The sequence below is a fragment of the Leptodactylus fuscus genome, chromosome 6 (genome assembly GCF_031893055.1).
Source record: "Leptodactylus fuscus isolate aLepFus1 chromosome 6, aLepFus1.hap2, whole genome shotgun sequence".
Taxonomy (NCBI): Eukaryota; Metazoa; Chordata; class Amphibia; order Anura; family Leptodactylidae; genus Leptodactylus; species Leptodactylus fuscus.
Window position 1 is genome coordinate 20,455,751 of NC_134270.1, and position 27,237 is coordinate 20,482,987.

The 27,237-nt window shown below is 45.6% G+C and overlaps 2 protein-coding genes across 2 annotated transcripts in view; one reads left to right on the top strand and one right to left on the bottom strand.

The window, feature by feature from the left end:
• The window catches only part of DNAH9 (dynein axonemal heavy chain 9), a 123,661-nt gene that overhangs the window by 39,565 nt on the left and 56,859 nt on the right, over positions 1-27,237 (bottom strand). The window contains exons 32-44 of the mRNA XM_075279483.1: positions 26,384-26,511; positions 24,438-24,546; positions 23,802-23,949; positions 19,343-19,517; positions 16,541-16,714; positions 15,355-15,562; positions 10,135-10,300; positions 9,588-9,690; positions 9,187-9,426; positions 6,344-6,505; positions 5,388-5,584; positions 2,711-2,873; positions 271-394 (exon numbers count right to left, since the gene is read on the bottom strand). Of these exons, the coding sequence (XP_075135584.1) occupies positions 271-394; positions 2,711-2,873; positions 5,388-5,584; positions 6,344-6,505; positions 9,187-9,426; positions 9,588-9,690; positions 10,135-10,300; positions 15,355-15,562; positions 16,541-16,714; positions 19,343-19,517; positions 23,802-23,949; positions 24,438-24,546; positions 26,384-26,511 (2,097 nt within the window). The remainder of the gene's footprint in view (positions 1-270; positions 395-2,710; positions 2,874-5,387; positions 5,585-6,343; positions 6,506-9,186; positions 9,427-9,587; positions 9,691-10,134; positions 10,301-15,354; positions 15,563-16,540; positions 16,715-19,342; positions 19,518-23,801; positions 23,950-24,437; positions 24,547-26,383; positions 26,512-27,237) is intronic.
• LOC142210359 (E3 ubiquitin/ISG15 ligase TRIM25-like) overlaps positions 13,301-27,237 on the top strand; it is a 95,333-nt gene continuing 81,396 nt past the window's right edge. The window contains exon 1 of the mRNA XM_075279461.1: positions 13,301-13,435. Within this exon, the coding sequence (XP_075135562.1) occupies positions 13,321-13,435 (115 nt within the window). The 5' untranslated portion in view covers positions 13,301-13,320. The remainder of the gene's footprint in view (positions 13,436-27,237) is intronic.

The following is a 27,237-nucleotide window of genomic DNA, read 5'->3' on the forward strand; positions in this document are numbered from 1 at the left end:
AAATGGCGGCATCTGCAGCCTGTCCCTGCAATAGGAGCAGAGTTGCTTCAGGTCCCATTGAGCGCAGTTCGGAGGGAGCTGGATCAGCTGATCGGTGCAGGATCCACCAATCAAATACTTTAACACGAAAGAGCATGTATGGCCGCTCGTTTTGCAGCAATGGATCACCAATCTAGTCCATATGTCATGAAGGTCTATGTATGCTAATGCAGGGAATGTTGCACTCAGCCACATCTCCCCTATAAACATGTGGAGAATGGACCCTCCTACCAGATGCCAGCAAGTCGTTGACTAATACAAGGAACTTCTCATCGGCCACTTGAGCGTCGGTCATAAGGAAAACTGTGCCCACGTTCTTTACTCCAGCTTTAATGTATTGGGTTGCAAGATCAGCCTGAGGGTATAAGAACACATTTTGTTACGTACAACCATATCACCAGGACGGCCGTGGTGGCGCTAGTGAGGAGAGGTATTTTAGTGCCACTACCAGATACATAAAACATTCCAGATCCGACAATTTATCCCAAACCATTCTATGTCACACCTCATAGTGACTGGGCAGGACTGGTGCAAGATGGGATATGAGAGCCGGACACATTCAGAAGAGCAGCTGGCCTGCTGCCGCCCTCGTGACCTATAGCGGAGTGGTAATATGTAGTAATATGGAGCACAGGATATCTGCGAGGTTGTCATGTCTCCCATGTAGAGTGTCTAACGGGGGATCATTCACCGCAGCAGAAACGGAAGTGGGAGACATTACTAGATGGCAACATACTTTACATTTCTTACAATGTATCTGTGTACATAATCCTCTGTGAGCGCAAGTGCAGGAGCTCAAATCTCTCTCCCATCTTGGTGGTTTGTTACAATGTATCAGTGCCAGTAACATGGAGTCCAGGCTGACCAAGTTTCTTAGGCAGTTACCTAAGAAACCACACAGACCCCTTAGACTATAATGGGGTCCGTGTGGTTTCCACTCGGTGTCCGCACGAATCATGTGGTAGCCTAACAAACCCTCAGCTGCTCCAAGTATTACAAGAGTTTACTGGGATACTGATGACCTGTCCTTAGGATACGCCATTAATATGTCATCATTGGGGGTCCGACAATAGGAAGAGGCCACAGGTCTCGCTGCTGAATACCGAGCACACTGCCGTACATATTATAGTGGCTGTGCTTGGTATTGCGGCTCAACCGCATTTACTTGAATACGGTATTATAGTAGTTTGGTCATACTGTAACCAACATGACATCATCGGTATAGAAAAGAGATCAAAGCGCTCATGAGAAGAACTAATAGGCTAGTGGTAATAGTTGCAGAACTTACTACACACACATACATACACCATACTTATATTAAGATAAGATATTCCTTTAATAGTCCCACAATGGGGAAATTTCAGTGATACAGTTTCATAGATGGTACAGTAGTATATAACAAGAGAGAAACACATACAAGCTCATGGCAGATAGAGAAATCCTAGGAACCATAGCAACTAAAAAGAAAGAAACACAGACACACTGCAGGATCATTTAGTTCTCTGTGCAGATTGATGTTAATAATAATAATAATAATAATAATAATAATAATTATAATACAGCCGACTTGGTTGTAGGACACGAGGAGGGGGGTCACAGCATGTGGATATAACAAGCAGAAATTTTTGCAGAGGTGGGGGACATATGCAGCTATCATGATAACATGTGTCAGTTCCTTTGGTAGGTGGTGAGATCTCCTGCTCACAGCTGACAGTTCGGTATCCTGCATCCTATTAGCAGCTGTTCTGGGAATTCAAGTGAATGGGATCATGCTGCAGTACCCAGAACAGCCACTTGTGCATGTAGAGCATGCCGAGTATATGGAGAGCTGCATGGGCTTCAGACCCCCACCAAGCTAATATTAATGGCTTACCCCAGAAAAAACTCTAAGGGGGCATTCACACAAAGTAACGCGGCGCTGATTCTGGCACGATAACTTGTGTAAGAATCAGCGCTGCAAAACAGAATCCCATTGACTTCAATGTGTTACGTGCGTTAAATGGAACCCATCATTGAGGTCAATGGGATTCTGTTTTGCAGCGCTGATTCTTACATGAGTTATCGTGCCAGAATCAGCGCCGCGTTACTCCATGTGAATGCCCACTAAGGCTCCACATTTCAGAGGCACAGCTTTTGCTGCGTTTTTTAAGCCAAAGTGAAGAATGGCTACAAAAGGAATGGAAAATATCTAAGAAGACGTACCTTATCCGTCTAGCTTCTGCACAATCTACTCCTGGCTTTGGCTCAAAAACCGCAACAAAACCTGCAATAAAAAAGCTGCTTTTCTGCAATGTGGGGCTTTGGCCTAAATGGGAATCACAGCAGGAGCCATTTTATAGCTTGTATTATATTATCGTCTCTTCCAACCTTCCCCCTACTTGTGACTATAATTGGGGTGCAGAAGGTGATAACCCTGCTCATTCTATAATTTGGGATTCAGGAGGTGTCGCTGCTGCTTATTATATAATGTGGGGTTCAGGAGGTGTCAGCCCTGCTCATTATATAATGTGGGGTTCAGGAGGTGTCGCCCCTGCTCATTATATAATGTGGGGTTCAGGAGGTGTCGCCCCTGCTCATTATATAATGTGGGGTTCAGGAGGTGTCGCCCCTGCTCATTCTATAATTTGGGGTGCAGTAGACGACAGCCCCACTCACCCCCTGAACATTTTACCTTAAGGTCCGGGATGCCGTAGCCTTTCCTTAGAGTGATCTGGAAGACCTCCAAGGAGCTGATATAAGCTGCCAGTCTTGTCAGACTCTGCTTTCCGCTCCCTCCGACGCCGACCAGCAGAGCGTTTCCCCTCGGGGACTCCAATATGCGGTTGATTCTGCAGCTAGATTGGAAGAGAACAAAGAAAATAATAAAACTCTTCACTGACCACAAGTCGCACCAAAAGGGAGAACACATTGACAATTCACCGGCGGCGTGGCGAGCTGTGCTTAATGTGCAGCCATTCATTACTGTGACATTTACAGCAACCGGTGCCTGCTAGAGGGCAGGGCATGCTGGGACTTACAGTCCCCCGACACCTTGCCTTGGACTATATCTGGGGTCCATCACTGGGGTGAACCTCAACAAGGGGCCAACACCTAATAATCTCCAAATCTAGTCATCCTGCTCTGTCAAGTTACACAATTCTATTCAACTATTCCTTAGTCCTTTCTGTTCCTAGGAGAGCTGGGTTACATCTATTAGAGCTCAGAAGACTTCTCACCCAGCTTTCCCAGCCTCCTGAATCCCAATGAATGTATCAGTGCATCACCATGCATATAGCGTGGCCATAAACCCTGTGGGAACTGTAGCAATGGCTGGCACCTAACTATATATTTATATAGTCATGTACTGGATAATAACCGGCTGCAGCAATAGCCATAATTGTTGTCACCCAGCTTTCCCAAGTACAGATATATCCAACACAAAGCAGGAAATCTGGGTGGCAATATCTTTTATGGTTCTCCTCGGCCACTGAATGGAGAACCTGCCTAATCATGTAAAGCGATTGCATGATAATGGTGACGGCTCCTCAGGCTGCGGCAATGGCGGCCATGTTGGTTGTGACCCAAAACAAAAACGGATTGACTGAAGAGGGCATGTAATTATTTACACTGTAGGGTGTCGAGGCTTTCTGAGGACTGGACCAAAATGATAAGAGTTTATTTTGTGCTGAATATAGATGTATGAAGCTTGTATTTGTGGGGTGAACTGCAGAAAAACAGATGCAGCAACAGATTTATCCTGCAGGAGTTAATGGGGTTGTCTGGGGTAGAGAATAAAATGCAGACAGCAGGACAAGGCTCATGTACACTTGGCTGTATCCTGTCCTCCATTCCTGCACGGGGAAGGCCGTCACCTCTGCTGCACTGTGTGTATACAAGATGGCCCCAGTGGTGACACGGTGTAGACGGGACCGCTGCAGCCAAATACCGCTCTCGGATATACGTTGCTGAGAATAGTGATTGGCTGACATGAGGTCACCACAAAGTCCACTCTATATAATACAAAGCCGGCCGAATGGAGGGAAGGATGTAGTAAAAGTATAAATGCATTCCAGTGGCGTAACTAGAAATAGCGGGCCCCCCGGGGGAACTTTTGACATGGTTCCACCCCCACCCCCCCCCCGCCTCCAACCGATGCCAAAGACCTCGACCAACCGTCCCCCCCCTCCCACCCATACCTGCATTTCTGCGCACACCATTATGCCCCATAGTGGCCCCTGCACACAGTATTGTCCCCCATAGTGGCCCCTGCACACAGTATTATTCCCCATAGTGGCCCCTGCACATAGTATTATGTCCCATAGTGGCCCCTGCACACAGTATTATGTCCCATAGTGGCCCCTGCACACAGTATTATCCCCCATAGTCGCCCCTGCACACAGTATTATGTCCCATAGTGGACCCTGCACACAGTATTATCCCCCATAGTGGCCCCTGCACACAGTATTATACCCCATAGTGGCTCCTGCACACAGTATTATCCTCCATAGTGGTGCCTGTACACAGTATTATCCCCCATGGAGGGGGGACATATAATGTTCGGGTGACTGTAGGAGGATTATACTGTGTGGGAGCACATGAAAAATTAATGAGAATGGGTGGAGTCAACATAAAAGTGGGCGGAGCTAAATTTGCCGTGGCACGCATGCGCGCACAGCTTATTTTGTCCCTCTTTCTAATCTTCAAAGGTATGCCTAAAGCCATCAGAAAATACATATTTCCGATGGCTTTAGCCACTGAGAAGCCGCACTACTGTCTGCAGCAGCGCTATTCAGCTGGAACGCACCCAGTTATGGACGCACATTCCAAACTGAATTGGGTCACCGCAACATGAGGAACTGTATTGCAGGGTCACGGCATTAGAAAGGTTGAGAACCACTGCTTTAAGGGATGTGTAGATGATTTTTTCCCCCAGTTAAGAGGGGATGTGTGTATGAAACATCACTGCACAATGAGGTTAATAGAAAAGTTTTTCCATATAAGACTTTGTTAACCGTACGAGGACCGACGCCAGACACGGCTCTCACAATTATGTTCCTTCACATTTATGAGAGCAGAGTGGCTGGAGAGATATGAAGGTGTCTCGGGCTCTAGCAGGGTACCGGCTCCTCCAGGGAAATTACTGAGCACTGTTTCTTTGTCTCACATCCCAATCTGATGAATCCGCACTTTGATCCTATTTAGTTGAGTGGTCAGACGGGGGAGGGGGGAGGTGATAGCACAGGAGGTCTCTATTACACTGACAGATCAGACATAGGATAACAAGCAATGATAAAACACCCATTACGTGCACTTTCCGGGGCCATTGATGAATGTCTGACCTTCCCCGGTATGATGGGCTTTATTCTTACATGTGGCTCATGGCGTCCTCGAACAGCACCAGGTTCATCGCCGCATTGACCTCATTGTGGTTGTCCAGAGCGTCCACAAGGATCTTGTTCAGGGACTGCCAGGACTGGACGGGCATGTATTTGGGCTCTCCAACACCACTGGCAAAATGGCAAAACATGTTCATGGACTTCACCTGTTCTAGGGTTTCATCAATGTCCTATGGAATAAGGAAATCATTGGTGAGAAGCAGCAGTAAGTTATATATTCAGTGAACTAATATGGATTAAATTCATTTAAAAAGCCCCCCCCCCCCCATTTTTTTCTCTTTACCTTTATGGGTGTCAAGGTGGGAGGTGCAATAAGCAGAAGGTCATTGAAGAAAATCACAAAATTACCCCTACAATGTACTGACTGCTGAAAGAGGGAGAAGGAGACTAGTTCTGAACTTACTGCTGACCATATACGCAGCTGCCAGAGGGGGAAGGAGGCTGGTTGGGAACTCGGAACTTACTGGTGACTATATACACAGCTGCTAGAGAGGGACAGACTAGTTAGGAACTTACTGATGACTATATTCACAGCTACCAGAGGAAAAGGAAACTGACTAGGAAGCATAGAGGGAAGGAAGCTAGTTGGGAATTTACTGATGACTATATACGCAGCTGCCAGAGGGGGAAGGAGACTGGTTGGGAACTTACTGTTGTCTATATACGAAGCTCCCAGATGGGGCAGGAGACTAGTTGGGAACTTACTGGTGACTATATACACAGCTGCCAGGTGACTATATACACAGCTGCCAGAGGGGAAAGGAGACTGGTTGGGTACTTACTGCTGACTATATACACAGCTGCCAGAGGGAAAAGGAAAATGACTTGGAACTTACTGAAGATTACATTTACAGCCGCTAGAGGGGACCAACATGGTACAAAACTCTTTTCTTTTGAATAATTTCTATAGAAATGAGAATTCTTCTTACGTCATAGAACTTCTTCACCATGTCGGTCTGTATCTTATCAAACAGGTCAAAGTCTTTCTCTTCCACCATTTTGTCCCGGTAAACGCGGTTGGACTCGTGCAGATACAGCTTCACCAAGTCCTGGGGAGTCTTCAAGCAGTCGGGGGTGGAGAACAAGATGCCCTGAAACCAAACAAACATCACAATGAAGGATTACCAAGGAAAATCCACAGAGAAAGGTCCAAATGGGACAGATATATTTCAGATTTTCCACCGTTTGCTGTTCTAATACTTGGACATCTGAGTCCCGCTCTAGAGAGTCTGTCTCTACCAATTTGCAGCTGTCCTTGGCATGAACCCTGTGACATGTTGGTGGTGCACACGTGTGGCCTGTAGCTCGGCATGAGCAGAGCTAGCCGTACACGCAGCGCTTCCCATTCACTTCAATGGGAGCGCTCGTAGTGAAAAAAGCAGCCCATTCATTTCTATGGGGATCGCTTTATACGCCGCTGATTCTGAACGTGTTTTACGTTCAGAATAAGCTGCTGTACACGTAGTGTGAATGAGCCCTTAGGGTGAGTTCACACAGAGTAAAGTGCCGCGTGATGTGGCACATAGACGCCACGTGAGCTTTTGCGGGCCGTATACGCTCCCATTGATTTCAATGGGAGCTGGGATTGTATACGCGGCGCTATTTTGCGGCCGTGATTTTGCCACATCGCGCAGCACTTTACTCCGTGTGAACTCACTCTTACATTGGAAGAGGACAGGCTCTTGGACTCCCATTTAATACACACTGTACACAAAGGCAGTCTTCAAAGAAAAAGACAGTCTATTCTGGCTAATAGACTGGGGGCCAATTGGCCCTTATAGGGGCCCCATCTACAATCCATGTGAACATGGGGAAAATGCCTTCAAGCCCCAGAAATAAGTCATCATCTCACTGTTCCTGTGTACTCCATTGTGTAGGTAAAACGTGACATTTCCAGTTTATTTCCTCATTTTCGTATTTTTGCCGACAGACTGGGTGATGACAAGGTCAATGTGAAAGATTCCTCGACAAGCTAACGAGTCTGTAATATTTATATAATACACTGTCATCGTGTCACCGAGTCGCTTAGACCTGTCAACCGCTGTTTGGGAATTTAGCTCGTGCCATAGCTTGAAAAGCCTAAATTGATTAAAGAGGAGCGCAACGTCCAGAGGAGCCCAGGACCCCGCTCTGACAGCAGATCATTAGATAAGTTTTTATTACAAAGTAATCCTGAGTGACAGCCTGCTGCGAAGTGTAATAATCAGCCCGGGAGACAAAGAGAGACAGGCGGAGGAGACGGGTAATATGCTAAATATCACAGCCAGGGACTGAGGAAGCTACAAACAATGGAGGCTCTGCTGTGTCTGGGGAGGTCATATCATACAATGATCTAGACCAGTGGTTATAACCGGGGTTCGATTAAACCCTAGGCCCTATGCACGGTTCATTTTGTGTACCAGTAATAAAACATATACCTATGTCTTGAATTTGGAAAAAAATCATATTTGATTTATCACTAAAGAAGGGTTCGGTGAATGTGCATATAAAACTGGAGGGTTCGGTACCTCAAACAAGGTTAAGAACCACTGGCCTAGACATATAAGGCCCAGAAACTAGTCCTATAATATGTATTATACTCCAGAGCTGCACTCACTATTCTGCTGGTACAGTCACTGTGTACATACATTACATTACTTATCCTGTATTATACTCCAGAGCTGCGCTCACTATTCTGCTGGTGCAGTCACTGTGTACATACATTACATTACTTATCCTGTATTATACTCCAGAGCTGCGCTCACTATTCTGCTGGTGCAGTCACTGTGTACATACATTACATTACTTATCCTGTATTATACTCCAGAGCTGCGCTCACTATTCTGCTGGTACAGTCACTGTGTACATACATTACATTACTTATCCTGTATTATACTCCAGAGCTGCGCTCACTATTCTGCTGGTGCAGTCACTGTGTACATACATTACATTACTTATCCTGTATTATACTCCAGAGCTGCACTCACTATTCTGCTGATACAGTCACTGTGTATATACATTACATTACTTATCCTGTATTATACTCCAGAGCTGCGCTCACTATTCTGCTGGTGCAGTCACTGTGTACATACATTACATTACTTATCCTGTATTATACTCCAGAGCTGCACTCACTATTCTGCTGATACAGTCACTGTGTATATACATTACATTACTTATCCTGTATTATACTCCAGAGCTGCGCTCACTATTCTGCTGGTACAGTCACTGTGTACATATATTACATTACTATTCCTGTACTTTGTGTAGTCAGGGCTCAGCAGTAAGTGGACGGCCCGCATGTTTCTCCGCGTCACTACAGGTGACAGTTCCCTGGTTACATACAGGCAGATGTTAATTGTCTCATTACCACATGGGCTAAAATCAGAGACACAATTAGAGTTTCTAATGAAGGGTTAGATGTGACTGTCCTGACACTGTGAGATCTGAATATACATTACGCTGACAAATCACTCGCTGGTTTCCTCAGTGCCCCAGATACAGTGCAAATAAGGGGTAAGACTGAGGATGACAACTGGTCAACATGGCGCTCACCAGTAGTCACAGACCAGAGGGAGTCAGGACCTGGCATTAATAGGTGTTACACACTATCAAACCTTCTCCTTCTAATGATTTCCAAGACCACTGCTTGCTGTCACTGACTGTCAGCATTATTGTCACATCCAGAGATCCAGAGGCAAACCTTCCTTTCCCCCACTGATGCAGTTTTGGTTGAGTCTGTTTATCCATAATGATAATCTGATGATAATCTGGTGCTGGGCAGGAGACTGACCTGGAATATATTGGACAGGTCCCGCAGGTTGAAGATGTAGTGGAACTTGATGGCGGTAGGCAGGAAGGTGGAGGTGACTTTTTGGTGGAGGGACAGTGCCAGGCTGATCAGCTGGGGTGTGGTCTTCTGCAGAGCAGCAGGGAAGTTGCCCACTTTCAGATGTTGGGTCAGGATGGTGCTATAGATAGTAGAGAGGGCATCCATGCCGGGGAAGGACAGGGCAAACACACTGAAATGTCTCTGCAGATAGACAAAAAGATTTCACCTTAAATTGACATCAGTCTTATTGCTTTCCATAGACAGCCATGTCTGATGATGTCACTCGTTAGGATGACTGATCGGCAGCATCAGTCCTGGTGATACAGCGCCTCCCAGTGCTGCCTCATGGTGGTATATCCTACCTGTAGCCGGGGGTTGATGGTGAAGCTGCCGGCGGTCGGGTTCATGCAGGACACGTACTGGACATTCATTATCTCTTTCATAGTCAGCTTGTTCCGGTCGTACCTTCAACAAAAATAGAATTTACCATATAATATACTTTATGGCCTGCAGAGTAACATGTTACCTGCACTGATACATTGTAACAAACAATCAGAACAGGAAAGAGATTTGTGTTGCGGATGTATTTGGCTTACGGAGGTCTGAGACATATTGAAGTCCAGGAATTTATATTTTTATGATCAGTGGAGGGGGAAGGGTTGAAAAACTGAAACAAAACCTGGACTAAAATTGCAAAAACTTCCTTGTGTTTGAGCACTAAGGCTGCGGTCACACTACCGTTCGGTGCCCATATGGAGACTCGGACCTCCCCATATTTTCGGCAGGTAACCGCTCTTTGAGCAGATAGGGTTTCTCTTTGTCAGATGTACATGTGGACCTGAATGGAAACCTGGTCTGAAGTGTGAACCTAGTGTAAGTATCAGAGATGCTGCCGCCATTGCTCCTCACCAGTGGCCGTAGTCCATGTGCTGGCGGATCAGCGTGTGCGGCTGTACCGTCCCATACGTGTCCACCTCCGGCATGTTCATATCATCAATGAAGTAGATGAGCTTCTTGGTTCCCGGTGGGCCGTAGTTCCTTCCAGATTTCTTCTCTAATGGCTTCTCTAGGATGGCTGGAGATAGAGAGGTGCACAAGGTAAGATGTCAGGATATACAGTATATAGCACAGAAGTCCTGGATGTGAGGAGCGGGTGCACTCAGGTCACTATAGGACGGACTGCTTGGAAAGACGAGACATTTTATAGGGACGATCACTCTCTGTTATTAAGGTAAGGTTTTTAAGAAGAGAAAAAAAAATTACTCTCCTAGATAAGAGTGCAGCCTGTGGGTCCGGACTATCCACCTCCCATACAGGGCGCCCAGGGCACCTGCCAGAGGAACATTCAAACGAGAGACATTATCAGGGACTTGCCCTCTAAGGGATAGTTCACATGGGGCCAAAGGGGCGGATTTTGACAGCGGAATCCACGTCATAATCCGCCCCTTTACAATGGTGGTCTATGGAAACCACTAGCGCTCTTTTTTCCGCTATCGGCGAGCTGCCCTTTCTTCAGGTGGATTCCGCGGCTCGCTGAGCCGCAGCTTCCGCCTGGCAGTTGCAACCTCCGGCATCGGCCCATTCATTTGAGCCGACTCCGGCGTGGGGGAAGCCGCGACTGCGACATCATACCAAGCGGGTTTTGACCATATTTTGACTTGGCTCCCCGAGTCAAAATATGGTCAAAATCCAGACCCCCCCCCCGTGTGAGTGAGCCCTAATGGTGTTACACAAGGAAGAGATTTGAAGCAGTGGCCTTTGTAGTTTCTACTAGGGCCGTGTTGGCACCGATGGCACACAGAGCCCTCTCTGCTGGCACTTGCGCTGTCGCCCAGATCGCTCACTAACAGAAATCCGGTACAGGATTCCCAGTTAGTGAGCAATTGCCTCTTTCTGCAAATGCACATACAGCTATAAATTGTCAGTGGAGGCTGTGGGAAAGAGGAGTACAAGGACTGCAGAATGTGACAGGTGTGACGACATTATTCATCAGTGCCCGCAGTCAGAAGAAGGACGACAATCGGTGGCTCTTCATGGGACTTTAGTGAAGTAGGTCAAATAATACTGTGTGGAGGGGGGGCTACTATGGAGCATATAATACTGTGTGTGGGGGGCCTACTGTGGAGCATATAATACTATGTGGGGCCTACTGTGGAGCATATAATACTGTGGGGGGCCTACTGTAGAGCATATAATACTATGGGGGTCTACTATGGAGCATATAATACTGTGTGTGTGGGGGCCTATTGTGGAGGGGAGGGGTACATCCATTATACTTTAAAAAAGGGATCAAGCTTACATCCCGAAACGCGTCAGCCATGAGCGACTTTTTTTAACCACGTTGTGCTGTTTTTCTAACTTTTTCTACACTTTGTATTTGTTGGTATGTGTTGTTTTAAACAAACTGGCGGAATAAAAGTTATGTTTTAAACATATTGAAGGACTCCGGAGCACAGACCGTACTTTCTTCTTTTTGCAAGCTTACTATATACCACCCCAGGAGGTCCGGGGGACGGGACGTGCACCGGCGTTTTTTCCTCATGAAGACTGGTGAGCTCTCTGACCTATGCTAAGTGTATTTTTTGTGTAGTTATATACTTGTACATAGGAGTAGTATTATAGTAGTTATATTCTTGTACATAGGAGCAGTATTATAGTAGTTATATTCTTGCACATAGGAGCAGTATTATAGCAGTTATATTCTTGTACATAGGAGTAGTATTATAGTAGTTATATTCTTGCACATAGGAGTAGTATTATAGTAGTTATATTCTTGTACATAGGAGCAGTATTATAGTAGTTATATTCTTGTATATAGAAGGTAGTATTATAGTAGTTATATTCTTGTACATAGGAGCAGTATTATAGTAGTTATATTCTTGTACATAGGAGTAGTATTATAGTAGTTATATTCTTGCACATAGGAGCAGTATTATAGTAGTTATATTCTTGTATATAGGAGCAGTATTATAGTAGTTATATTCTTGTACATAGGAGCAGTATTATAGTAGTTATATTCTTGTACATAGGAGCACTATTATAGTAGTTATATTCTTGTACATAGGGGGCAGTATTATAGTAGTTATATTCTTGTATATAGGAGTAGTATTATAGTAGTTATATTCTTGTATATAGGAGCAGTATTATAGTAGTTATATTCTTGTATATAGGAGCAGTATTATAGTAGTTATATTCTTGTACATAGGAGTATTATATTAGTTATATTCTAGTACAGGCAGTAATATAGTAGTTATATTCTTATATTATAGTAGTTATATTAAGCTACTTAGATGTGACTGGTCAGACCTTGATCTCACCATAATGCAGAACATAGCGCTTTTACCTTTATATATCTGCTGAATAGAACAGAGTGGAAACAGCTGAACAGAAGAACATGAAGCAGAAGAGATGATAACCACACTCCATGTGTAGATCTTGACCTTTCCCCAGAGACCTTTACTAAAACAGGGAGTCTGTGACTTGTTGGACTTGTGGGATTCAGCCTCTAATGAACTCTGTCTTGGCGTTTTTTTGTTGAACAAATGCCGTATAATTATGATTTTTTTGTGAAGTTCAGGCTTTCTTCGCCTCTCGAGTGTGTGATGTTCCTCCAGACAGTGACATGAACTCGCTCTAAATGAGGCGGTTGTACGTCTGCCAGGGGCTTATAAAGAATATTGCAGCTAATAGTCGAAGCTGGAGACGTGCAGAACGAGGTAGAAAACCGCAGACTAAGCAGATACCTGGGGCCCGCTGTGAGCGGAGGATGTGGCGCGCTCCTCATTTGGGAACTTAACCTACATTTGTGCAAGGAATAGTAAATGAGGAACATGGAGTAGTACTGAATGAAGGAGCATCAGAAGATGGGCTGTCACTGACATGACAGGGCAAGAGCAGAACAAGGTCAGGATATAACACTAGAACCATCTTCTTAATACTATGTAGGTCACCCTGACACGTCGAGGCCTTGACTCCACGAGATCTCTACAGGGGTCCTCTTGTATATGTTACAAGACATTGGTAACATACCCTATGGTTTCTTGGAGCGGCCTCCATGGCTTAGCCTTGACTCAGTTTCTCCAGAACATCCCACAAATGATGAATTGGACAGACATCTGGAGCCAAATCATCACCGTCATCCCCCAGAGCATCGCACTGTATATATCAGCACCTCTTCCCACAGTTTTCTTTGTTGCCATCCGTCACCCAGGTAAAATGGCTCGCATGCACCGGGCCGTCCATATGAATTATCTGACTAGGCACCTTCTTACTTTTCTCCATTTCCAGTTTTGATGGTCACCTGTAGGCTCCTTCAGCAGCGGACGGGGGTCAGCACGGGCTCTAAGACCAGCCACTGAGCAAGCTGTGATGTGTATTATAACAGTAGATCTACTAGGGGTTTGGACCAGTGTGGCTAGCCTTAACTATCCATGCACATAGAAGGTCTAGGGGACCCATGACTATGTGACAATACCGAACAGCAGAAAGTTATTGACACCCAGGGGTATATAAGCTTCCTTGTACAGGTGCAGATAAGAGAGATAACACATAGACTGCTCAGCACTCATCTCTATAGGAGAAGCAAGGCTGCTGTTTGGCACAGAACAGAACGTATACACCTGACTGCCATTATTACTGCTTTGTATATAATCCCCAATGTACTGGACCCTGCGTAACATAACACTGCCATCTGCTGGACACATTCGGTACTGCAGTCACATCCTTATTCCTATATCCCACATGGAATTTGTCTAACTGCTGGTTCCAGAACAATGACAGGCTGATACTTGGGGTACAGGATAATGACAGGCTGATAATTGGGGTACAGGATAATGACAGGCTGATACTTGGGGTACAGGACAATGACAGGCTGATACTTGGGGTACAGGATAATAACAGGCTGATACTTGGGGTACAGGATAATGACAGGCTGATACTTGGGGTACAGGATAATGACAGGCTGATACTTGGGGTACAGGATAATGACAGGCTGATACTTGGGGTACAGGATAATGACAGGCTGACACTTGGGGTACAGGATAATGACAGGCTGACACTTGGGGTACAGGATAATGACAGGCTGATACTTGGGGTACAGGATAATGACAGGCTGATACTTGGGGTACAGGATAATGACAGGCTGATACTTGGGGTACAGGATAATGACAGGCTGATACTTGGGGTACAGGATAATGACAGGCTGATACTTGGGGTACAGGATAATGACAGGCTGATACTTGGGGTACAGGATAATGACAGGCTGACACTTGGGGTACAGGATAATGACAGGCTGACACTTGGGGTACAGGATAATGACAGGCTGATACTTGGGGTACAGGATAATGACAGGCTGATACTTGGGGTACAGGATAATGACAGGCTGATACTTGGGGTACAGGATAATGACAGGCTGATACTTGGGGTACAGGATAATGACAGGCTGATACTTGGGGTACAGGATAATGACAGGCTGATACTTGGGGTACAGGATAATGACAGGCTGATACTTGGGGTACAGGATAATGACAGGCTGACACTTGGGGTACAGGATAATGACAGGCTGATACTTGGGGTACAGGATAATGACAGGCTGATACTTGGGGTACAGGGTAATGACAGGCTGATACTTGGGGTACAGGATAATGACAGGCTGACACTTGGGGTACAGGATAATGACAGGCTGACACTTGGGGTACAGGATAATGACAGGCTGACACTTGGGGTACAGGATAATGACAGGCTGACACTTGGGGTACAGGATAATGACAGGCTGACACTTGGGGTACAGGATAATGACAGGCTGATACTTGGGGTACAGGATAATGACAGGCTGATACTTGGGGTACAGGATAATGACAGGCTGATACTTGGGGTACAGGATAATGACAGGCTGATACTTGGGGTACAGGATAATGACAGGCTGATACTTGGGGTACAGGATAATGACAGGCTGATACTTGGGGTACAGGATAATGACAGGCTGATACTTGGGGTACAGGATAATGACAGGCTGATACTTGGGGTACAGGACAATGACAGGCTGATACTTGGGGTACAGGATAATGACAGGCTGATACTTGGGGTACAGGATAATGACAGGCTGTCACTCGGGCGCGGTGCACACATTACCTTGCAGCATGGCGGACGTGGTGTAGTAGTTGAAGGGAACGTTCTTGATGAGATACTCGTCGGGGTCCAGGGATGATAACTTGTCGCCCACCAGTACAGACTTCCCAGTGCCCGCGTTGCCCACCAGCATGACCGGCCGCCGGTTCTCCAGCAGTTTGTCCATAAAGAAGCGCACTCGGATGGTCTCAGTAGTGTGGACTAAACAAGCCTGAAAAATGGGGAGATAAAGACCTTACAAGGAGAACACAGAATAATAATGGAGGTAAATGAATGAATACAAAGGACGGACAATCGTGTTATCGGTGCGGTCTTTGGCATTGTGTATATACCAATCAAAATAATGAGTGCAGCTTTGGATGTGAATGGAGTGTATGTAATATCTTAAAGAATTGTCACTTGCTCTTTCCTATATCAGAGCAATTTTTTTCTATTGTAAGCAATGTAATATGGGCACACACAGGTCACATGCTCTTAGTTCCGCGGCAGCCATCTTTGATGGTTAGAGTTATCTTTCAGACTATAACACATCCGAACCAAAGGAAAAAAATAGACATTGCAGGCGTTTCTTGGGGCCGATGTGCAGACAATGGTGATCGGGAGACGTCTCCATCAGCTTTGTGCTCGCACACAATAGTCCTGCGCCTGAATCTGGCGTTTCATCATCTCGCTTTCAGAAATCTAAGCGCCGTTTAGCGGGTCTTAAGAATGATAAAAGCGAAACGCAGCTGTATTGTGCGCCACCGGCTCTGTTGTATATATACAATGAGATTTCCAAATCATCTCCCTGCTGGGAATAATGTGCTGTATATCAACAGTGCGAAGCCTGCAGGAGAGCGGAGGCCGGGGTCAGCGAGCGCCACGGCGCCAACAAGCGCCTCAGCCAGCCCTCCATTGTACGGCAGAGATCTACATAGAAATGTTAAGCTGCTCTGTAAATCCTTTCATTGTATGGTACAGAATATCTCATACTCTAGTCACATCCAAAGCTGCATTTATATTTCTGCTGGATTCCAGTTATCCCTCACGTTATATTGTCGCCCCCTGCTGATTCAGTGTGTGAATTACACAGGCTCTATTACAGAGGTAATGTGTGCCGTCATCCCAATGTAATCTTAAATGCAATTCAGCAAATAAGAAAATGCAGATTTGAATGTGAATGGAGACAACATATAAAGTAAAATGTAACCTGTAAGGGCATGTCTGGATCAAACTCAAACTTGGGGATGAGCTTAGACCACAGCTCAAACTTCTTGGTCTCAGGGTCAATGTAATAGTCGAAGACGGTGCCCTGGGAGGGGAACTTGATGGTCTTGAATTCTGTCGTCCACCATTTACTGAACTCAACTCGGTAGTCGATGAGCTGGAGGAGGAGAAAGGGAAATATCATGAATTGCACGGTCAGAATCACTGAAAAAAAAAATATATATATATATATATATATATATATATATATATACACACTCACATATATATGTATAGAACGCCATCCTGGCAGTCTCAAAGTGAATGCAGCAGTGGCCCCAAGGACACCTGAAGGTCTCCAGCCATCATACACCTCCCTATCATGAATGTCACATTTTCTTGTGGCCGCGGGCATGCGCAGTCGGCTTCGCCCAAGGCCTAGAAGTTTGAAGCCAGCACCGGAGGAAGGCGTGTGAAGAGGCTGTTCCAGAAGAAGATGGAGCCGGCACTGGAGAGTTCTCTCACAGCACTGGGGACGTCCCTAGTGCTGTTTGAGTGCTAGGGCCCACCCCCAGTGCTGCGAGAGAACACATACCAACGAAAACCGGGATTTCTACCAAACGGTAGTGAGGAGAAGACATCGAAAGGTAGGAGAAGAATAGCCTTTCTTACGGCTATTCCTACGTGTTAGTGAGAAAAAAAATTGAGTTTTAATGATGGGATCCCTTTAATAAAACATTGCCCGTATCTGAAGACAATCCATCCTGACAAGATTGGACACCCATCACCCAGATATTAAAGGGACGGTGTTAGGGGACATAAATGACCTCAGACAGACAGCAGCGGGGCAGCAATGAGGCCAATAAAGGGCTTCCATTTATTTTATATGTAGAAGTCGCTTGTAAACCCTTTTCCTCCCCTCTTTGCCGCAGGAGGCGCGACATCTGCAGGATTCTTAATATTGATTTAATGATTTGGCGAGAGATTAAAACCTAAAGCGCAAATTAAATTGGTGACCTGAAACTGATCCGTAGTGAGGGAGCGGAGCTGGGGAGAAAACTTATATCCAGTCATGAAGAGGGGAGGGGGCTTTTAGTTTCTGTACACAGCACTGGTGCTTATAGATTATAGGGGCAGGGGGTGTAGCTTATGCGATGTATTCTCTATTTAGAGGGTCAGATAGTTGGGTTGTAAATTTGGCTGCTTTTTTCCAATAACAGTGCCACACCAGTTCAAAGGTTACATGCAGTATTGCAGTCCGACCTTATACACTACACTGTAGTCAGGTTACAGTACCAGACACAACCCTTGGACATGCACGGCGCTATTTCTGGTAGCCATTTTTTTGTAAAGTTTAAACAATACCCAGAACAGGGGATAAGTGTCTGATCACTGGGGTCCCCCGTGATCCAGAGAATGAGGGTCCCCAATATTAGTGGTAGTGCCAATGCTTGGCCACAGGACCATTCACTTCTATATGGGATGGAGGTACCATGTAAGTAAATAGAACAGAAGCCAAGCACGTTCTCTACCACTGACATAGGCACTAAAGGACCCTCATTCTTCAAATTGGAGGGTCCCAAAGGTCTGTAGTCTATGGACTGACTGCTTCCAAGTCCTGCAGCCCTGTTTTTCTGGTTTGTGAATAGAATACCAGGAGTTCAGTGAAGACTGACAACTAATTCAGGCAGGAAAATGCATTGCTATAGAATAAAGTAGATTTGTTAGGGGACGACTTTATCAGGCTCTGTATAAACTATACAGGGAAACTTAGACACAACTATACAAAGTGCCCATTGTGTGTGATCGGCCCCTTTAATGGGGTCCTAGAAGGAGAGCGGTAAAACTTCAATTACTGTCATCTCGTCTGGCAATGGCGTCTTGTTCTCACATCTGCCTCCTCTGCATTTCCCCCGGTAATCCCATTATCTCTATTGCCTCGGCATCTTTCGGGCCGGCCTCTGGATTAACGTTCTGTTCGACAGCGGAGGAAAATGCGTTGTTAAATAGAAATCCTATATGGAGGCTGCAGTAATCCCCATCTATATTGTACACAGCCAATGATCTCGCGTCTAGACCGGAGCCCGCCACTGCGCCTTAAGATTACATCTCAACAAGTCGTAAAACATTCGCCCGAGCTGCAAGACAATAGAATTACCGCCGAACAACAAGCTGCGCCGAAACAGCGGCGACGGGTATAACATATTTATTAATATACAGGATGTGTCTGTACTGGGACTGGGCCTCGGCTTACTGCAGGAGGAAGTGATACTGTGCACTGGCCATATATACAGAGCAGGACATGAGAAGTAATACTGTGCACTGGCCATATATACAGAGCAGGACATGAGAAGTAATACTGTGCACTGGCCATATATACAGAACAGGACATGAGAAGTGATACTGTGCACTGTCCTTATATACAGAACAGGACATGAGAAGTGATACTGTGCACTGTCTATATATACAGAACAGGACATGAGAAGTGATACTGTGCACTGTCTATATATACAGAACAGGACATGAGAAGTGATACTGTGCACTGTCCTTATATACAGAACAGGACATGAGAAGTGATACTGTGCACTGTCCTTATATACAGAACAGGACATGAGAAGTGATACTGTGCACTGGCTATATATACAGAACAGGACATGAGAAGTGATACTGTGCACTGGCCATATATACAGAACAGGACATGAGCTACACCTTCTAGGAGCCCTCAGAGTCTGGGAGGGGTGTAAGATGCAGGAATAAGGAGTGATGTAGTAACTACAAGCATCCAGGACGGCCGTGCCCTCCATACCTGATCCTGGAACATTGCTCCACCGAAGGCCCAGACCGCAGCAAAGACAAAGTACAGCTCGTAGAGCTCCTTGGGGCAGTCAGGGGGGGTGTTTTCTTTGGTCAGGAGACATTCCAGGAGGTAACACAACATCTGGACCATGCTCTGCTCTGGGATCGGGATGATCTTCTTGAATCTGTAGGGCGGGAATATACAAACATTGGCAAATCTAAAAAATATACAGAACACAAAAAAGTCCAAATGCAGCATAAAACTTCATTGTCAACCTCAACGCCAACTCCAGGAATACCCTCAGACAGCTGCCTGTGCCAAGCTATACTGCTACTTAAAGGAATCTCCCCTAAATAATGGGGGTCCCCAAGTCCCCTATATGAATGGAATGGTAGGGGGTATGCGTGACCACCACTCCATTCACTACTATAGAGTACAGCGCCCCATCAGTTGCCTACATGAGGGCTCACAGGGAACTCAGACCCCCCCCCCATATTAGTGGAGTGGTCCCAGATGACGTACCCCCCTTATCCCTTAAGTGTTCTAAGTGGGAAAACTCCTCTAAGACCCTCGGAAAGCTGTGAAGAAACTTATGAGCTCTCCAGGATACTGATATAATAAAAGAACATCTGACTGGAGTTTTCACAACTTGAGGGCGACTCAAGGACAAAGCGCCTTTGATAATTTGCAGATTTGCTCGGTTTCACTGGCGGGCCCTTGAAGCGGCGGCGTTACATCGGATAGGCTGCGGAGGGAAACAGTAAGCAGATGTTTGCTCCTCGTCTCTGTACAGAACTGTATTGAAGCCATAATCCGCGTATGTCCGGTGACGTTCGCTGCATTCGGAGAACAGGTGTCCATGTTCACAGATCTGATTTATTGATACAGACGCCAAACACGTGAAAAATGGAAACGCGGCAAAGCCTGATGATTATTTCTATGATGTGAATGTCCCCGCTGTGCGGAGAAATAAGAAAGTAAAGCTAATTAATCTGCATAGAGTTAGATAGCGTCTGTGGTCATTCACCGCCCGCCTGGACCCTCTACTCAATAGCGTGCGCTGTACGAGGTGAATGGGAAGGGGGTGGGAAGTGATATCCAGAGCGGCAAATGTACTGAAGCGTCTGTACAAGGGCCAGGATTAGCAATGCCTTTTACATTTGGCCTTTTTGACTGATGAGGAGAATTTAACCTTTAACCCCTGCCATCCTGCAGAGAGCGGATCGTGGAAGAGAACGATGCTGGAACAATATGACAGAACGGAAATAAATGCAAAATTATTTTGTTCATTAAAGGGGTTGTCCAGGAATAAAAACATACACGCAGGCAGCATGGGAGGTGTAGAAAATGCCTTCATACTTACCCACACCCTCCCCTCCGGTCCTGCGCTGGGTCAGCCGTCACCTCGGCATTATGTTTGTATGCGCAACAGATCTCTGTAATTACCTGAAATACTCTGTGCTGCTGGATGTGATGCACATATCGCCATCAGCACAGTCCTCTTCTATATTACTCTGACAGTTAGTAAGTTAAAGTTAGTAAGTCTTCAGTAGGTGATACCTTTTTTAATGGCTAACTCATAATGATGACAGAATATGACATTTTGAAGCTTTCCTCTGAGCTTCTTCTTCAGATATAACTAAAAAACACTTTCTAGAGGCTGCATATTTATGTACAACAGGACACATAGGGATAGGATTACAGGAGGGAGGGGGGAAGAGGCTTATTACTATATACTTATAACAACAAACAATCAATTGCCAGATCCCCCAGTTCTTATCTTAATGGCTGTCTTAATGATTTGTATAAAAAGACATAAACCCACGTGAGATGTTCATCCCATTGTCCAACGTCTGGAATAGGGTCATGGCCTTGTACTCATAAATCAGTCGCTGTTTCCTTGATTTAAAGTTCCCTTTTAAGATCAAGATTTTCATGTCATTGATGATGCTGTGGTGTTCCTGGCAAAAATGATTTGGCACGGGAAGATCAGTTCTCTGTTGTTTGATTGTATGGCGATGTGAATTAATTCTCATTCTGAGTTTCTGACCAGTCTCTCCAACATACAGATTTTCAGTGGAACATTTGGTGCAAATGATCAAATACACCACATTAGGTGTGTTACAGGTGAACGTACCTGGGATTTTATATTCCCTCTTAGAGTTTGGTATCTCTATCCTGTCAGTGGTCAGTATGTGCGGGCAGGTTTTGCACCTCTTCTGTCCACATGGAAATGTTCCTTTGTTAGTTGGAGGTGACAGTGAGCTGCTAATAATCATATTCCTGAGGTTTGGTGGCTGTCTGTAGCACAGGAGAGGGGGGTCAGAAAATATGGATTTTAGACGGTTGTCTTTTTGCAGTAGTGGATGTAATTTGCGTGTGATTCCGCTCAGCGTCTCCAGGTGGGGGTTGTATGTGACAACCAGGGGCACCCGATTGTTTTCCTGTTTGGTGTTGTATTTTAATAACTCCGATCTTGGTATCCTGGTGGCTCTGGTGATTTGGTTATCAACTGTTCTTGGATGGTAACCCTGCCTCAAGAATGTGTTTTTGAGGCCTCCAAGGTGTTCGTCTCTATCTGCAGGGTTTGAACATATGCGATGGTATCTGATAGCCTGGCTGTATACAATGGAGTTCTTTATGTGTTTAGGATGAAAACTATCCCATCTTAGGTAGGTTGGTCGGTCAATTGGTTTCCGATACAGCGATGTCTCAATTTTGTTGTCCTGTATCTTGATGACTGCATCCAGGAAGTTTATTTCGGAGAAGGAGTGATTGAGCGTCAGGTTGATGGTGGGATGGAACTGGTTGAACTGTTCATGGAAGGTTTTCAGCTGTTCCTCAGACCCGGTCCAAATGATTAGGATATCATCAATGAAGCGATAGTAGGCCCAAGGCCTAATGGTGCAGGTGGATAGGAAGTCACTCTCAAGCTTGGCCATGAAGAGATTAGCGTACTGTGGCGCCATTTTGCTCCCCATTGCGGTGCCGGTCCGTTGTAAATAGATGCAGTCACCAAAGGAGAAGTAATTGTGAGTGAGGATGAATTTTGTCAGTTTCACCACCGATTCAGCGTTCATACCTCGCTTTTCCATGAAAAACTGGCAGGCATTTATACCGTCCTGGTGTGGGATGTTGGAGTACAGGGATTCTACATCCATGGTGGCCAGGATGGTTCCATCTGGAAGGGGACCTATAGTGGATAGTTTGTTTAATAGGTCTGTAGTACCCTGTAGGTAGCTGGCTGTATCCTTCACTAGGGGTTTCAGAGTGCCCTCCACCCATCCAGAGATTTGTTCAGTGAGAGTCCCAACACATGAGATGATCGGTCTCCCTGGGTTCCCAGGTTTGTGCAGTTTTAGAAGCATATAAAAAGTCCCTGTCCTAGGGCTTGCTGGTATGAGGCTGCTTAGGCTTATTGCTCCATCAGATAGGCCGGAGATAACCTTTTTTAGTTTTTTGGAGTACTCCACTGTGGGGTCTGAATCCAACTTGGAGTAGTAGTGTGTGTCATTCAGCTGTCTGTGTGCCTCCTGTATGTAGTCTGATGTGTTCATCATGACTATAGCGCCACCCTTGTCCGCTGGTTTAATGATGATGTCGTTATTATTTCTCAGAGATTTTATGGCCCTTCTTTCCTGGGCGCTGATGTTAGACGGCAGGGTTTTATTTGTATCCAATATAGTGGATTTGACCATGTGTCTGAAACAGTCTATGTAATTATCCAAATCAAAATTTCGTCCAGTTGGAGGTGTCCAATCAGAGGTCTCCTTTTTTGCTAAGATTGGAATCTCTGAAGGGGTAGGTTGAGTCTCCTCTGTGTCATGAAAATATTCCCTCAGGCGCAGTCTCCTGAAAAAATCCTCCATGTCGCTGCACAGTTCAATTTTATCCATGGTTTTAGAAGGACAAAATGAGAGTCCCCTGGAGAGTACCCCAAATTCTGCTTTGGTGGGTTCATAGGTGGAGAGATTGATCACACAGTTCTGTGTTTCCAAATCCACGTGTGAGTGGTCCCGGTTGCTGTTAGATATATATTTTGCTTTGTGTGTATTCTTGTAGAATCCTGCAGCAAGTCTCAGTCTGTGGAGTTTCTTTCGCTTATTGAGGATCAGAGATTTCTGCAGTTTCTCATAGTATTGTAGTAATGTTATCCTGGAGCTCTCCTCGATATTGATATTGATATAAGCTTCGAAACGTCATATTCTGTCATCATTATGAGTTAGCCATTAAAAAAGGTATCACCTACTGAAGACTTGCAAAGTTTTTTTTGTTTTTTATATTTTATAACCACTGGCTAACACGGTACCAAAACAAACATTTTCCTTCTGACAGTTAGTGTCCTGCTGTGACTGATACACATGCTACTATGAAGTCAAATCCTCTGTGCTGCTGTGAGTAAGGCGCCTAACGCAGTACACTCTAAGGTTACCATAAGGAGTACAGTATTCTCCATTAGTGACGTTACCTGGTTCTGAGCGTGTCCAAGCACACAGGCAGGTACTTGTCGAAAAGTATGGTTAGGTTGGCTCTCTCGGACTGGACTTCCCGCTTGTCTATCCAGCTGGTGACTGGTGGGTTCCAACCCAGGTCGGCCGGGTTGATGTACAGGATCCCTGTGGTGGGAGACAGATTTACAACATGATATGAATTATTACCCGGGGTCTGCAGGATACATGAACGAATAGAGCAGCGGGCACAATAACATGCAAGGAGATAGATCAATTATGACCCCTCATGAACCATTCACAGATCCAACATGTTGTAGCATGTGACGTCTAGACTAGATACAACTGTACTAAACCCTCAGCTGTGACAAGTACGAGACCTTTGTGGGGTGACAATGTCTTGATATAAAGCCTCTAAGGCTGAGGCCTCTTTGCGCCCAAAAAGTTTTTCGTTGCAGATTTTCGAGCCAAAGCCTGAAGATTTAGCAAAGGGGAGAAGTGCAAGTTATTCCTTTATATTTCCCTTTTCCTTTATATTTAAAAAACTGCAGCAAATCACGCACAGCACTTTGTGGCATTCGTATGTGTGTGAGAGAGGCCTAAAAGCAGGAGAATGTATGAAACCACTCTGGTGGAGGAGAATGACATCACATTACCTGCTCTGGACACTGTGGCCGGAGTGGCGGTCCTCAGGTGACTGATCTCAAACACCAGCCTCATGGTTGGGTTCAGGGGGATTCTCTCATTGCTGGCCAGGGTTAAAACCTGAAAAAATAAAAGCAGGACGGCCCCTGTAAGAGGATTGCCATGTGTAGCAGACGACAGGCGCCATCACATTGTACAGTTCACCCTTCAGTCACCCTCTACTCACCTTTTTGGTGGGTCCGGGTCTATCCAATAATAGCTGCATGATTTTCTAACTACATGTGGGCTGCCTAGCACCTCATGCGTGTGGCTGTACCCTAAAGGTTTCTACACGGACACTTCAGATCTACTGACCCAAATCACGTTGTCCTTAAAAGGTCTTTCCATTACTTATTATACTGACGGTCTATCCTTAGGACAGGTCCTCGACACCCAGGTCCTCACAGATCAGCTGGTTGAAGGAACCGCAGTGTTTGGGTGAGCGCGGTGGCAGAGCTGTACAATGTCTGCACTTGGTATAGCAGCTCAGCCCCATTCACCTGAATAGGACTAAGTCACAGATAAGAGGCTACGGTGCTTGTGAGCATTACAACTTCTTCACACAGCAGATTGGCCGGGGTCCTGAATGTCGGACCTCCACCAATCACATAATAATGACCTGTCCTAAGGAGAGGTCATCAATGTGCAAGTTCTGTAAGACCCCATCCTTCTCTGTACTGTACTATTACATAGGTCTCAGCATACAGCTAACACTCAGCACCGTGACAGTACGGTACTCTCATGCTGAAGGGACCGGAGCCGACTCCTGGGACTTGGCTGTATTATGTAGTCAGAACCCAGGACAAGCTTAACCCCTCCGATGCCACAATTAATAGCCATCACGACATCTAGGTGCTTAGGGAGCCATATTTTCCCCTTCAGCCCCTCGGATTCCCTGTGATGAGATAGCGGAGTTGCCACAGGGACAGCAAAAATATCAAAAAGTTAAAAAGTATGAAAAAAAAATGAATGAATAAATAAAAAAGTAAAAAAACAAAAAGTTTATAGCTTAAAAAGAAGCATAAACATGTCAGGTATCGCCGTGTATGTAAATCCGCGCTATCCAATAATAGTGTTATTTATTCCATAGGATCAATGTATAACAATCCAGGGTGTCCCACTCGGGAGTACAACTTTAAAAATGTGAATTACTCTGCGATGCGCGCCTGTATCATCATGCAACGAGGTGCAAAATATTCCTTATTTAATGAAGAATTGATTCTGTGTCATAAAAAGGCGGGCATCACTATGGCACAAGCTGGCACCACTATGGCAGGCATGCAGTATACCGTACCACAAAGAGTGTTCATTGTGAAGACCTACCGGCCCACCGGGTCAGCAAAACAGTGTCAGAGGGAATATTTGAAGAAATTTGGAGGGAGAAACCGGCCTACCTTCAAAACCATCGCAAAATTGGACAAAAAGTTGGAGGCGACGGGAAGCCTGGATGATCGGCATTCTCAAAGACGACCGATTGTTTTTTGGAGACCTCGAAAGGTTTGTGGCCACCTCGATCGCCCGATTTAACCCCCAGATTTTTTCTACGGGGATATTTATAGGGCAAGGTTTATGCAAGCAAACCCAAATTGAAAGCAAACATCGAGCGTGAAATTGCTGCCATCGACAGTGACATGTGGCCGAGGACATTCTCAAATATGGAGCGGCACGTTTCCTTGTGCGCAGACGTTGGGGAGGATCTGCTTGGTCCTCAGAGAGCGATGGCATGCCCATCTATCACCCAAAAGTTAGTAAATGTTTTGTTATTGTGAATATTCATTTTCTTGGATTAGTCACAGCAGTTGCCCAGTTTCCTGATCATGTGATTACTGGGATAAGATGGCGGCAGAATCGTTCTGTCATACTGTGTAGAGAAGTTGAGTTTGCCAGCAGCGAGTTCCCGTCCTCTCCTCTCACGTACCTTATTATCATCCATGACTGTATTCAAGGACTCAATCCACATTGGATCGATATCTCCATCAAGTACTATCCACTTGGGTCCATCATGTGTAATGTTGGCCAGTTCACGCATGATTGAGGAGAACAGACCTAGAACACATAGAGAATATTAATGGCGGCCTCCAGAGTCCGCCCGTCTCCTAAGAACTCCCCGACCTCATCTGCTTTCTATTCTGCAGGACACAGACACGACGGGAAAGCTCAGCCTTGTTCTTTAATATCAGGGAACGGATGTGAGGCCATAAAGTAAAAATCAGCGCCATCTGCTCCCCTCTATGGTGCCAGGACATCTGTATACTTTTGTTCAGGAGATATCCCATCGGAGAGGTGATCGCTGGAGGTTCCAATTTTGGGGACACCAGTGATCAGTAGAATGGGGGTCCCATGTCCCTGGATTGAATAGAGGAGGGTCATGCATGCACGCTGCCAGTCTATCTGTCTCTATGGGGTGGACAGATATTACCAGGTACAGCACCCCGTTATCTTTATTCCAGGGAACTTTGAATGAAGTGTCAGTGAGCATATATGACCCTCACTCCCTTTAAATGGGGGAAGACTTTGAGGAAGCGAGTGCATCATTGGACTGAAAGGAGCAGGATGGTTGTTTTACTGAAATGCCTGTTCCTGACCTACCTTTTAGGAGGTATTAGGAGCGGTGGTTATGTGAGGGCACACACAGATCCCAACAGATCCCTCGTACAGAGGATCGATTGATCCGCCAACAACCATGAGCAGGTCCTACAGTATCCTGATCCATCATCCAGACACAAATGGATCCTTCACTACATACCCGTCTCTGCCCAGACCATATTCAGA